The 14,455-nt window shown below is 31.9% G+C and overlaps 1 protein-coding gene and 1 long non-coding RNA gene across 4 annotated transcripts in view; one reads left to right on the top strand and one right to left on the bottom strand.

The window, feature by feature from the left end:
• Positions 1-14,455, bottom strand: part of LOC132708575 (tyrosine-protein phosphatase 99A) — a 455,230-nt gene that overhangs the window by 357,354 nt on the left and 83,421 nt on the right. For all 3 annotated transcript variants that reach the window (XM_060680970.1, XM_060680971.1, XM_060680969.1), the window contains exon 3: positions 14,197-14,320. In XM_060680970.1, coding sequence (XP_060536953.1) covers positions 14,197-14,320 — 124 coding nt within the window. The remainder of the gene's footprint in view (positions 1-14,196; positions 14,321-14,455) is intronic.
• Positions 1-14,455, top strand: part of LOC132708577 (uncharacterized) — a 96,184-nt gene that overhangs the window by 63,947 nt on the left and 17,782 nt on the right. The gene's annotated exons all lie outside the window — the stretch shown is intronic.

The following is a 14,455-nucleotide window of genomic DNA, read 5'->3' as shown; positions in this document are numbered from 1 at the left end:
GGGCCTGGTGAATACGAGCTATATTATATTACGCAATTTTGCTGTCGATGCAGCAATCAAATACTAGAGATCTCGTCTGAAACCGTAACAGCCTAAATCGATTTTATTGGATATTAGTCCTTAACCCGGAAACAAGTTTTGAGAATCCATTTTGCGTTTGCAGAAAATTTCCTGTATGGGGACCGACCCTGATATTAACTACACTTTTACAACGTCCAATTGTTTCCTGTGTGAAGGTTCCGAATAAAGCCTATCGCTTGGTTTTCTTCCGTTTTGAATGGGAATAATGGCGGACTAATGGAAAATTACAAAACCCCAGTACCTTCAGGAGTTGTTGAAACGAAATGTGTTAAAATCGCGACAAAGGCCGATGTATGTATGGATCATTAAAAGCTATTTATGCCTTTAAGTTCGTATATGATTGCATCTTACATACATATACAGTGTGTATATGATAAATATATGCAGTGAAGATAAAGTAAATAATATATTGTTAGTTTTTTATAAAACTTCTGGGTTCCTCCTGCTTCGGTTTTTTCTTGAGTCGAACTTAATAACGTTTCGCCAAACATCCTGTTGGCTTCTTCAGAGCTTGACTGAAACTGGCTCGCATTTTACTCTGCACCTGCTTTTATATTGTTTGAGGTGGGCGGAGCTAAATGAGGGCCATAGACACCGTCTCGGATGGGTGATTCCCATATTGGTGACAGGTGAAGACCTGAGTCGCGGTTAAGATTGTTAGGTTTCTTATAGATTTCTATACACTCTCGGATTTTTCGTTTGTAGAAGAATTGATTACATAATAGAATTTTAGCTTTATCGAATAAAATTTTATGCCCTGTTTCGTGATTGTGTTCGGTAACTGCTGATGAGTTTATTTGTTTATATGCTGTAAACTCCTGGCATCTCAAGTAAGCTGTAACTGAAAATTCGCAAACATCTCATCATTCGGTAAAATAGAACGTAAAACTGGAATCCCGAAGTCCACTTGTCATTTTAATTTAACAAAACAAAAATGTCGCCAGTTCAAATTTCGCATTTGTCAAGCGCGAAGAACATTCTGGAATGTAAACTAGGAAGTGTCAGAAAGACGAAATTTTTTCCCATAAGATTATGAAAATCAGACGAAAGTATGCATATAATGGAATTTGTAACTGCCGAGATGGTCATTATTGGGCAACTGATATTCCTCGAGTACGCTGAATATCATCGTCTTGGGTTGAATAGATAACCCATTCAGACGCTTCGTGGCCTCCTTGTTCGCCGGACCTCAGTCCACTTGATTTTTTTATATGGAGATATATCAAAAATTATGTTTATCAGCGAGTTTTTGAGACTGAGGGTCAACTGGGATGACTAGTTCTTGAAGCCTTTTAAAACATTACAAGTGATATGTTAAGAAATGTTTTAAAGTCGACAGACAGTTACAAGATGACTTCTTTCAAATTGATTTTTTTATATATTTTTTTTATTTTATTTTATTTATCACGTCAGCCTCTACTACACCAATACATTGACAATTTAATGAAAACCCTTTTTTTATTTAAACAATGTAGAATCATATTGTGTTGTTGCATTCGTAATAAAAAAAATGTTTTTTAATACACGTTGTAATTTGTACACGGACTATATGAAAAAATAAAGTTTTTTGGCGGAGCTTCTGAGGTAATAGAAATTTTTTAGTTTTCTTAACAGCACGTTATTAACCTTTAAATTTTCTAGACTTTTTTCTTATTTAACCATTTTCATACCTCTTACGGTATACCGACACTTCAACATGTTTCGTTTATATTAGAGTTTTGAATGGATTCGCAAAAATCGTGGGGCCTCGAATTTGCCTCTCTTCTTTCAAGAGATTGTAAAAATTGGAATGCTGTGTTATTTTGAGTATATGAAGTAGTTGTTGTTAGTAAGTCAGTAAGTTTTCAAAAATATACTATTATTTAAATCTTATATTATCTCAATTGCTGGGTAGGGCTATGAATTATAATGTTAGTAATAATCAGTACCCAGACAAGGTGAATAGATGATTTGTTGACTGCTACTTCATACAAGTGAAATAAACATTCCTGAAAACTATATTATTAAATAGCATTTAACAACTAGTAACTGACAACTACTTGGCACTCTAAATACAGGGTGTTCAATCAATAGTAATTTCTCATCTAGTAACAGTGAACGAATCTCTTTGTTGTTGAATTACTGAAAAATGTTCAGTTTCTTTGAAATCTGCGCCGTTATTAAAAAAAAAACGAAAAGTTTCTTTAATGGTACTTTTTTCTTTTTAGAACTAAAATAGCAACATTCGGAAAAGTTGAATGTCTTTTTTTAAGTGTTTCCGATTTGATATGACTTCTGCGACGAAATTGCGACTGGGAATACCAGTTAGTACAAAAATGGCAGGTTTAATAAGCGACACAGCAACAGAAAATTACTTCAGGCTGCACTTGTCGTTGATAATTTACTTGTAATTTGGCGTTAGAGTCGATAAAACCGGATGACGGGGCTAACAAATAAGGGGTGTTATATTAGACGGGAAATGACTCGAAATATATTGCGGGAAAGTTGAGCAAAATATTCGCGGGACTATAAAAAACTTTAATTAAAATTCTCGGGTATTATTTCGCTTTTGTTTTGTTAAATAAAGCGTCCCGGAGGGGGTAATTGCTTTTCCCGGATTTCAAATGTTATCTGCCAAATTTGTTTGAATTTACACGCTTTTAGATTTTTAAACGTTGAAGGAAGCGCCGTGCATTTTTCGAATAACTAGTACTATTGCTTCAACCGAAACCTAAAATGCAGATGGCGCTGTGTCTATTTAAATATAAATAGATGGTTTTGCATTTGATGTTAGTAATATACAAGGGAGTCTACTCGGAAATTTACATAATTGACAGTGTCACTGGAGGATCTGTGTAAAGGGACGTTTACTATTAGCATTTAATTGAATATAAAAACTTCTGGAAGAGCAAAATTACAAAAGTAAACGCATCTGGGCTCGTGAAATAAACTTCTCTGGGTTAAACGCCGATTCTAGATTCTAAAATATTTTATATCAACTTATTTCCATTTTTAAGACAATAAATATGTGCCAAAACTTGCAAAAATATGGAATTAATATTTATTGCGATTGTATTGTAAGTACCGAATTTACAGTGCATTTTTATATATCCATCAACCACAGGTTTTACAAAAAAACCTTGAATATAAAAGTGTTGATATCACGTAGACAAGCAGAGTCAAAAAAGTTATTCCAAGAAATTTTGTTGTCATAATGGAACACGTTAAAAAAAACAATTCCACGCAAAATAACTTTTATATTTCTTCTTTGCTTTTATGACGTTTTCACTTGAATTTTTATTTTTATTATACTTAATTACAACACACGGTAGCTTGTCAAAAAGTAAGATCGAATGTAAAATTCGAATCGTTTGGTTTTAATTCTATAAACGTATAAATTGTTCAAAATGGACCAAAATATCACTTTTCTAATGTGTCAAAAGCACAAAACTTATTGAAAATCAAGTCATATATATCAAACTAAACTTATTAAGAACCTTCAGGCGATTCCATCAATGTAATTTGAATACAGGATATTTGGAACTAAGTTATTGAACATTCGGTATAATAAGTACAAATACATTCTTAAAGATATAGTGAAGAATTAATTTGAATAAAAACAGAAGAATACCAGAAAGAAAAGAAAAAATTACATATTTTGCCACACACACACACACACATAAAAAGACGGGTTATATAAAGGAATTATTTGCCATTGTATTTATAAATACAAAAGTTATATGCTTTTTTTTCACCGGGATATCTGTTAAATTAAATGAAATTTGCCGTTTTTTTTACAATAATGTACATAATATAATTACTGATGAATAACGGTCATATTCTTTTTCACCTGAGCAATTATCCTCTCCTCTTGATATTATTATTAAAGGATCTACCGTCTTTTTCTTTATCCTAATAATACTTTGATACCAGTCGACCAGCTTTCCATATTTTTGGTTTCATTAATACGCAGCCCATATTTCTCAACAATCAAAAAATTTTCGGGTTTGTTTTTCCCAGGCTAAATTCGTATTTCCCCACTTGTCAAATTTAAAATTGAAAGAGTGCACTTTTCTTCGAATTTCAATTTTTTTTTCAAAAATTTAAATTTTTGTGTCTTCATGAAAGCGTGAGCCTTTCTGGACTTGCTGGAAGGTTCCTCTGAGAATACTGCTGGTTCCACTTGAACCGCTATATTTGATAACTTCATGCATTTTAATAATATTTTTCTCGTATCATAGTTTTGGTTTCACATAACACTCATTTGTCCACATCCCATTAAGATAAAAAATATCTTTTTTTCTATACTTTTCAATTATTTTTTTAACCAAGGAACAAAAATCTTTGCGGTTTTATTTTTCCTAGGCAAAATTTGTATCCCTCAATGATCTCCGTAGCTGTTTTCTATTTATTTGAAAAATTGAAAGAGTGCACTTTTCTTCGAATTTCAAACTTTTTGTCATCTGGGAGGTTCCTCTGAGAATGCTGCTGGTTCTACTTGGTATCACCTTTTTGGTTCCACGTAACCCTCATTAATTCACATTTCAAGAAAAAAAAAATTAAACTGTACTTTTGAAGTGTTTTCTTTACCAACAAACAAAACATTTTTGCGGGTTGTTTTTCCCAGCTGATTTCTATTTGAACTGAGGTGGTTTTTACTTGATGAAAATCTATTTATCAAAATAAATAAGAACAAAAAGTTCAGATTTTCAGGAAATTATATATTTTTACATGAGAATTGTTTCGACAACACCGTATCTTTATCAAATGTAATATTTAGAAACTACCTACTACTATATATACCGAAAAATGACGATAAAACCTTAATTAATGTTGTTGTGAGAATTTAAGTTCAATAAAGGAGAGTTATTTAAATCTAATTGATTGATAAGCAATAATTTTTTACTTTTTGTATGTAAAATATCAAAATTGTCGTTAAAAATGTGTATTTCTGTGTTTAAGTGTGTAGCATAATTAGAATCAAGACTATTGTTTTTAAAAGCTCTTTTATGTTGGTTAATGCGTTTCTTGAAGGATCTTCCTGTTTGTCCAATATAAATTTTAGGACAAGATCCGCATTTCAACCTGTAGAGTTTTGAGTTTTTGGACATTTCGTTTTATTGTTTTTTAAAAATTTTCCTATTGTGCTGTTAGTTCTGAAAGCTATTTTTAAACCACATTTTGAAAAATGTTTTGAAACTTTTCCACTAGGTCCTCCTATGTATGTAATTGTTTTAAATTGTTCGTGTTCTGTATTAGGTTTCGGATAAATAGAGTTTACTGTTGTAGCCGTTGTTGATATTAGGTTCTTTGTTGTAATTTTCTGTTGAGAGTGGCGTATTAAGTAGTCTGTGTATAAAAGAGTGAAATGCAGCCATTTTGTGTGTATAAGGGTGATTTGAGCTGTTATGTATGACTGTGTGAGGATTTATGATAAATTTAATTTGTTTTGCGCTTTCGTAATAGTTATCCTGATCAATCTCGATAGTGAATTTTATACAATTATGTAAAATTTAAAAAATAATTCAATTGTCTGTCCGTTCCAACAAAGCAAGCAAAGATATCATCCACGTATCTATACCACCATAGAAAACTTTTAGTTAAAGTTCAAGAAACGCATTAACGAACATAAAAGAGCGTTTAAAAACAATAGTCTTGATTCTAATTATGCTACACACTTAAACACAGAAAAACGCATTTTTGACTACAATTCTACATACAGCCACAGAAAGTAGAAAATTAAATTTATTGGAAGCTATGGAGATTAACAAAATGAGACATTCATATGTATTGCTTAACGATCAATTAGATTTAAATACCTCTCCTTTATTGAACTTAAATTCTCACAACAACATTAATTAAGGTTTTATGGTCATTTTTTGGTATATATAGTAGCAGGTAGTTTGTAAATATTACATTTGATAAAGACACAGTGTTGTCGAAACAATTGTCATGAAAAAATATATAATTTTGAGAAAATCTGAACTTTTAGTTCTTGTTTTGTTTTCTATTTATTTTACGGATACTGTCCACATGTTTGAACTGTTACTGTTACATATGATAACTTAGTGCTTTTTAAGTAGAATATACGTGAATAATAAAACGGTTAATAAGTTTCTTCTTTTTATTACCTTCAAACGGATGCATTAATTGCTGCGTGGGTTTTAAAGTAAATTTACGCGTGCTTTTATAAAACGCCACGTTAGAAATTTGTTTAGCGCTCAAACAGCATGAGATAAGGCTTAGCAAATAATATGGTTGCTTAGCTGTCGGTAACTATTATAAGGTCGATAAATTAAGCACGCGATACATTTAAAACGATGCTAGTGGCTGAGTATTTAATTGTCGGTTTGAGGTAATTTTAAACGAGTTACATTGAAAAATCAAGAGCATTAAAATTGGTAATTTATTATTGCGTGCCAAGTTATGGGCAAAGATGGCGGCCGCGCGATAAAATCAATGCAGATTTTGCTTATTGTATACAAATTTAATATCTGCGGTGTTTTCTCTCGCGTAAAAACAAATGCGGCAAAAATTACCATATGCTGGTCTACTTTCAATTCACTGAAAACATTAAAATGATATATGCTCAATTCTAAAATTCTCGTTTTATGGCGACACCATAAGGTGTTGAAAATTTATTTTAAGCCGTATTACTTCCGTTTTCCGTAAGCTTCTTGCGCATAGACTTGAACTTGTTTTGCAACAACACATATAATCTTAGTTGCTCACATGCTGGATAAAGCCCTGTAAAGCGATAGGGTTGGTTATCATGCTTGTAGGTTTAAATTGCATACGTATCTATATAGACGCGCCTCAGGCATTCGAAAGCTAAACAAATGTTCCCCGTTGTCTAACGGCGAGGGTTTTAGTTTACTGGGGTATTAAATACTTTGTTTTGGGAATATCAAGAACTTCGCGAACAGTTCCCGAAAGGTTTCCTCACTTCGCAAATATGTATTAAACTGAAAAATTCCTCTAATATCCTCGATTGGTGTACAAAGGGTTATATTGTGGGCGCATTAATATTTGAAATGATACAAAACAAAATACCGGGCGACGCAAGAAAGTGGGAACACTATAACTTTTAAAGGGCTTGAGATAGCGAATTGAAATTTGGAAGGGTAAATATAGGCTGAATGTCCATTTTTTTGACATTATTTATTCAATGGTTGCACTTCCGGTTTGAGCGGAAACGACAGTAACATTCGAATTTTAAAGGTATTTTTGGATTCAGGATAAGACGTTTTTCCCACTTTTTTTGTTTTTTTAAATTTTTATTTAATTTTGAAAATTGTGGCTAGGACGCTGTGACCATCGTCAATATAGCATGCAACAAATTTGGTGAACTTTTTAAGTGACTCGTTTGTTGAACACTCGCTCCGTTGCGCTCCGCTCGTGACTCAAATGCCGTTTACCGCACTTGTTGCATAATATCTGGGTTTTTTCTTCATGTGAGCTTAGTTTTTAACGAAAATTTTGGTGTCATAATGGTGCAAAAAAAGTATCGGTTTTAAAAAGTTTTTGTTCCCGCTAGGGTACTATTTGAAAAAAACTAGGTTATCCTAAAAAATTAATAGTTCATTACATTAAATACTATTTGCCAACAGACATATTGTCAATAAATTGGATATTCAGCCTATATTAACCCTTCCAAATTTCAGATCGCTAACTCAAGCCGTTTAAAAGTTTAGAGTGTTCCCACTTTCTTGTATAACAATCGGTATATCTCCCATTCTAACACGTTATTTTAACGAGTTACCATATGGAATATTCATTCAGATTTTTCACAAATGGAAAAGTATTTAGGTGGCTACTTTCCTTTTAGTTTTTATTTTTTGAAATTAATTATATACCTAATTTATAGAACATATATATAAAAGTATTAGACATCTATTGTAACCACGCACAGCTTCATTATTGCTAATCCGATACATTTCTTTAAATATGTAATAGGGGAAGAGGTAAGGCGTATAGTTAACCCTAATTCGCGTTATACGAAACTTAATGTATTTTGGGATATTATAGTTTTTCTTTTTTACTCAAAAACGTAAATTTTATGTATGGAATGAACAAAATATTGGAAACTTTTGAATAAAATGTATTAAATTCGTCCAAAATTTTGTACAACTGATTGAAGTTGATTGGTCTTAAAAGTTATAATAAAATGGTATAACTTTTGTACATAAAATTATTTTAAAAGATACAGGGTGTCTCAAAAAAGCGTGGCGAATAAAACATACACTTTTTAAAATGGAACACCCAATTTTTAAATTTGGTTTTGAATTCTGTTTAAAATTCTCATATTTGATATTAGCATTTTAAAATCAATTTTTCTTTTCTTAAATTGCATACTTTAAATGATATTATTTTTTCTGAAAGATCTTACAAAAACCTACAACTTTTATTAAGTATGTCCTATACCTATTTTTTATACTCTGTGATTCATTTTAACTTTTCCAATATTTACCCTTCTTTCTGTCCTAAGACTATTGCTATAACATAAAATTTATTATGGTATTTATTATTAAGTATGGATTTTCGTAAAGTTTCATTGACTGATACGATTTATATACTAGGCGAGGCTGGAAAAAATACTTTTTGTATTTACCATTTTCTCACAACTTTTAAAACTAACCAACTTCACTGACCCTGTACAAACGGCCCCAGAAGTGCTTGATGGGTTTTTATTTTTAGATGAACAATAAAGGACTTGTACGAATATTGTTTAGTTAGATTGTTGAAAAATAACCGAAAAGAAATTGTGATTAAAAAGAAAGAATGTAATACATTCTTCTACATACTTCTACTTTTGGTTCATTCCAAACATAAGCTAATGGTGCTGGGCAAGTAATCCAGTTGAATTTCAAAAAAAAGGTATAGTAGGTTTTTTGAAAAAAACAGTTTTTGAGAAAAAAAGAAAAAGTAACATATCTTTAAACATATTAAGTTTGGTATAATGGGTATTAAGGTTCAATTTACTCCTTACCTCCTCTACTACCACAGTTTCAAAGGTATTTATCGAATTACCAATAACCATATATGGTTGAAAGCAAAATGATTAATTGAATATAAGCTCCAAAACTTTATCATCCGTATCTACTTATTTAAAAACGCTAAATTGTCACCAATGGGTCCTATACAAGTGTATACCATATCATATCGCTTTTCACTATTTTAAAAGTGGTAGGAAAAAATAAAAAAAACTTGTTTGTATTGAGTTGTATTTTGGAAACGCTATGTTTGTATACCTAAATGAAATCTTCTTCCCAAAAATGTCTTCGTTAACCTGTTAAAATTGTGTTAGAAAAAAACTAATTCAATTTGTATAAAAATTCATAACACAAACAAAATTATCTTATACTCAAATTATCAGTATCAAAGTATCTATTTACGTTTATGTATTTTATACAGAAAAATTTAAAGCGTCCATTTAATCGTTTTGGATACGAGTAGTACTGCCTTCCCGATGAATATGATAATAAAATGAGCCTTTTTTAAAAATTTACACGAAGACCATTTTTATTGTCCGAGTCAGCCCCAACGGGGAGTTGAATTCTTTTATATGTATCCGCGTAACAGGGTAGAAAGCAATTCTCGCTTCGAAGATTAACTCTGTGGCATTTCTTTCTAAATGCCAGCCAATTTGCAAAAGCCCTGATGTGGAATTTATTATGCCGAAAGACCGAAATCTGTTTATAACACGAGGGTTATCATCCTACCATGTTAAGGTTAATAGTATACAGTGGCAACTCGGCTCTGTTTTAAATTATAAATCAACATAGGTACATCTTGTTTAACGGTTTATAGGGTTTCAGTCGCGCCTTTTGCTCGTTAAAAACTCCACAGCCGATTTGCCTTATATTTGCTGGTTCCGAAAAAAACATATGTTGAAGTTTTGGTTAGTTGAACAACCTCTGCATTCTTATTATTTATTTATTTATTATTGTCTCAAATACCTAATAATAAAGTATAACAGATTTAATTTCATAGTCCAAAAATTAAACATTGGGCACTTGTTACAACATAGATTTACAAGCCAAAATCCTTTTTAAACTAAGAGTATTTTTAGTGCATATATTATATTTTTTGATTCTTATAAGAATTCTTTGAGAACCTTATAGTTTTTCTACTGTAATACTTTTTACAAAACTTCTGGATTGTTTCTGCGTCGGTTGTTGTTGAGGTTCCAACTTTCCCACGTATTATCCCAAAAGAGAAAATCATTTGAAATGTCGAGTCTATCCGAAACAAACTGTCATCTTAAACAGCTAATGACATCTAAAATCTCTAAAATCTAATCCCGACATTGTAATCCTAAAAGCAGATAAAGGAAATGCTACGCTGGTCATGAACACGAATATCAAAGATTCAAGATGATCTTGCAGACGGATTACATCGTCAACTTAAAAAAGATCCTACGTCACCTATGGAACGCAAACTTAAATATGTTATTAAGGCTTCTTTTCTATCAGACTCCGTGAAAAAGTTTGTCACTCCTCATGTCTCTAAGATTCCTCGTCTCTACGGACTCCCAGAGATCCACAAACCAGGATTACCCCTTCTATTCTTATCAGTAGAAAATCAGACCCAACATTGAGTCATTTAGCTCTGCCCTCCTCATACAATATATAAGCAATTACACAGTTAAGCTCTGAGGAAGCAAACAAGATCATTGGCCAGAAGTTTTGTACAATGTAAGAAATATTTTATTATTGTCTCATATATTGTCCATTAATAATATCATTCCGTATCTTGTAATTTCGTAATAAAAGTATTTAATATTATTATTTGCTTCTTTTGAAACTTGATTTTAAGCTGACGAAATTACACCCGCCCGCTTTATTTAGCATTTTCTTTTCGCCCTGCCCAATTACATGTATAATTCTATTTTCATCCGATATTATAACGTCGTGAAGCTGTATTTGATAAAATGGTCGCTATCTCGTGCTGTTAAGCACATGAAATTGGTAGGGTACGTGATATTCGCCCGGACCTTTGCTTGGAAATTTTCAGAAGACGAAGACAGAATAAAAATTGTCCGGATAAATTCTATTAAAACCGATCCTAGGTGGGGCGCTTTTGTGGTCGACGATAACTTTTTAAACATCTAACTAGGAATGACGGGGGCTTATAAATTATTCGTTGTCCATTTTTTGCGGCACGACTGGGGATGTTATATTTAAGGAAACGTATTGAATGAAAACACTGGTAATTATAAATATCGCTGTTTTGAGTATCGGTACCATAGTTTATTATATTTATTTATTATACAGACGCGGCAATAATTAAACGGAATCGCCCCCAAAATACAGGGTGTTTAAAAATGTGTTCACATATCTTTTCCCGCATTTGTTTAAGATTTGGCAGTTTTATTTCTATCGATCTCTATCTGTAAAATTTATTAATAAAAGTGTACGCCACTAACTTTAATTGAATATCAATACATCCCTAAAACAGAGCGACTAAAACCAATACCTTTTTGTCAATTGCATTTTTCTCACTTCTTGCTTCGTTTAAGAGATAAAAAATAAAATCTATTTTATTGCATGTCCATTTATCATAAAAATATTTCTCATCATTATAATAATATTTGCTTGCAATTCGACAAATGACTTCATATTTACTATACAAAAAATTTAGAAAAACTGTTTACAGTGATCACAACCAGCACAGATGCAGGAGTTCTGGCGAACTCCACAGGAGTAAAGGAAGTACTGGAAAAAATCCAGAGAATTTAAATCCCTCGATCGTGCAAGCCATACATGCTAATCCAGCGATGTCTTAGTGTCATAAACTGATGAGCGACCTGACCATTGTTATTACTATTATTTTTAGTCGAATTCTTCTCAAATATTATTTTATTTTTGGTATTATTTTATTTTTTGCCTTGTAAACGAGAATACCTCAAGAGACGAAATAGTAACGCCACTGTTTAATTTTTATTTAGTTAAGGCCAAATCGGCAACTTGTGACTAGAAACAATTTTGCCAATTTTCAAACAAACTTTCACATCTTTATAAAATGGTCATCCTCTTCAATTCTGTCGCGTATTTTTTAAACACCTTGTAAATACTTGGGTAATTAGGGTATCTCTTAATACAGCTTTCTGAGTATAACAATAATCACATTGTTCCAATCATCACCTTTTAATTGTCGTATTAATAAGTTCTCTCAACTAATGGTTTACAACAGAAAAATTAGCAACTAATGAATCAACAATCGAGTAGATACTAGTAAATCACCCGTGAACCCACATTTTCAACTAGCGATTCAATTAAAAGTATAAAGTTGAGCTTTCGCTTAGGTGATAATCGTTAATGGAGTTTTAAAAATCGACCAATCCGTTTTATATTAAACAAATTAGTTTTCTATTTGCAGGTTGTTAATTTATAATTTAGTTGCTAGCTTCTGTGATACGGCCAGCATTTGCGTTGAACAGATTTGCAGGAATGCTCTATATCTTACTGATATATCTCGAAGTGTTTTATCATATTGGAGCTTAATCAAAAATTTAGTTTTCAAAACGATTTGTGAATCTTACCTTTTATTCGGGGTCTGTCGCAATTACTTACGGTGTTTCTAAAACTTCATTTATCTACAATTTCTAATAATAAAATTTTAAAATGACATTTTCTTTGCCGCAGTATTGAAAAAAATGTTACTTATTAATGGGCATACCTTGGTAAAAAAAATTGCGACGAAACATGAAGAAAACAAAGTGTTACAAGTACACTTACTGACAACTGACTTTATATATAACTTAATTTGAATGAAATTTATAACAAGAGATATCAGAAAACTTATCCGCAAAAGCAAAAGTCTGTACCACTATTCCTTATATGCTTATCATTCCTTGGATTTCCTCTGGAATTGGTTGGAATTGGTCTAGGATTCATTCATTCAACTACAAAACAAGAAATATGTAGCTTTAGGAATTTCCTATTTATATGGACTTTGTCTTTTATAAGTTTTGAAATATAATTATAGTAAACAAAGGCGATTAACCTCTGGAAATTTTATTTTATTATCTTGTTCTGAAAAAAATTTATATCACGAACTCGTCTGGAATTGATTGTAATTCCTCTGGAATTCCTTCATACTCTACAACTCTACCCTATAATTCCTCTGCGATTTACACTTCAGATATGTCCAATTGAATATATATATATATATATATATATATATATATATATATATATATATATTCACGTATTGATTCACGGATGGAAAAATGTGATGACACTAAATTCCGGGATATCATCCGTTCTCTCGTTGAACTCCGACTGGAATCCTGCAGACGTTTCGCCAAAATCTCACTTGGCATCTTCAATGCTGCAACACTGTTCGAAGTGTTTTCGGAGCGCGAGCATTGAAGATGCCAACTGAGATTTTGGCGAAACGTCTGCAGGATTCCAGTCGGAGTTCAACAAAAGAACAGATGATATCCCGGAATATAGTGTCATCACATTTTTCCATCCGTGAATCAATACGTGAATATATATATATATATATATATATATATATATATATATATATATATATATATATATATATATATATATATATATATATATATATATATAATTATTTTGACTTTATTATCTGAAATATGAAAGAAATGTTTATTAAGAAATGTCAGAAGACTCAATCGCAGTGGCAAAAGAATGCATCCGTAATTTCTTTTATAATTTTATTGACTTGGAATTCCTCTGGATTGGTTTGAAATTCCTACGTTATTCCTTCATACTTTACACCATAATTCCTCTGCGCTTTACACTCCAAATATGTCCAATTAAAGGTCTGCAGTTGCCATTTCGAGCTTCACTTGTTTAGGATGTGTACCGTCTTTTACGAATTCAATGTATGTATGGACGCTATCATTTATAATTATTTATATGTAAGTGTAATAAACAAGAGCAACAAATTTTAGTTAATTTTATTTTGTTATCTCAAATCTGAAAGAAATTTATGTCAAGAAATGTCAGAGGGCTAAACCGACACATCCACGATTCCTTTTGGAATTTTAATTACGTGGAATTCCTCTGGAATTGTTTGCAATTCGTCTGAGATTCCTTCATACTGTGCACCATAATGCATATTCATCGGAAATGTTTAAATAAGAAGTATACTTACCGAATCATAACCGTGTAGTGGGTGATGTTGCTGTAGTTGGTGTATTTTGGAGGAGCCCAAGAGAGATTGGCAGCTCTGGACGAGAAGAATGTGATCAGTGGTCGGCCAGGTGGATCGGGAACATCTGTTTTAAAAAAATAAAGTCACGGACCAAGTCACAGACTCCAAGGAAATTACGTCTAACGTAGTTAATAATAAACTTAATAAACGATGAAATGTGGTTCCTAAAACGACATCGGTGCCACCGAAGATCGGGCTA

The sequence above is a fragment of the Cylas formicarius genome, unplaced genomic scaffold (assembly GCF_029955315.1).
Source record: "Cylas formicarius isolate icCylForm1 unplaced genomic scaffold, icCylForm1.1 PGA_scaffold_12__32_contigs__length_19106922, whole genome shotgun sequence".
NCBI classification, from domain to species: domain Eukaryota; kingdom Metazoa; phylum Arthropoda; class Insecta; order Coleoptera; family Brentidae; genus Cylas; species Cylas formicarius.
The sequence above is the reverse complement of the archived record's forward strand: the minus strand, read 5'-3'. Positions and strand labels throughout refer to the sequence as shown.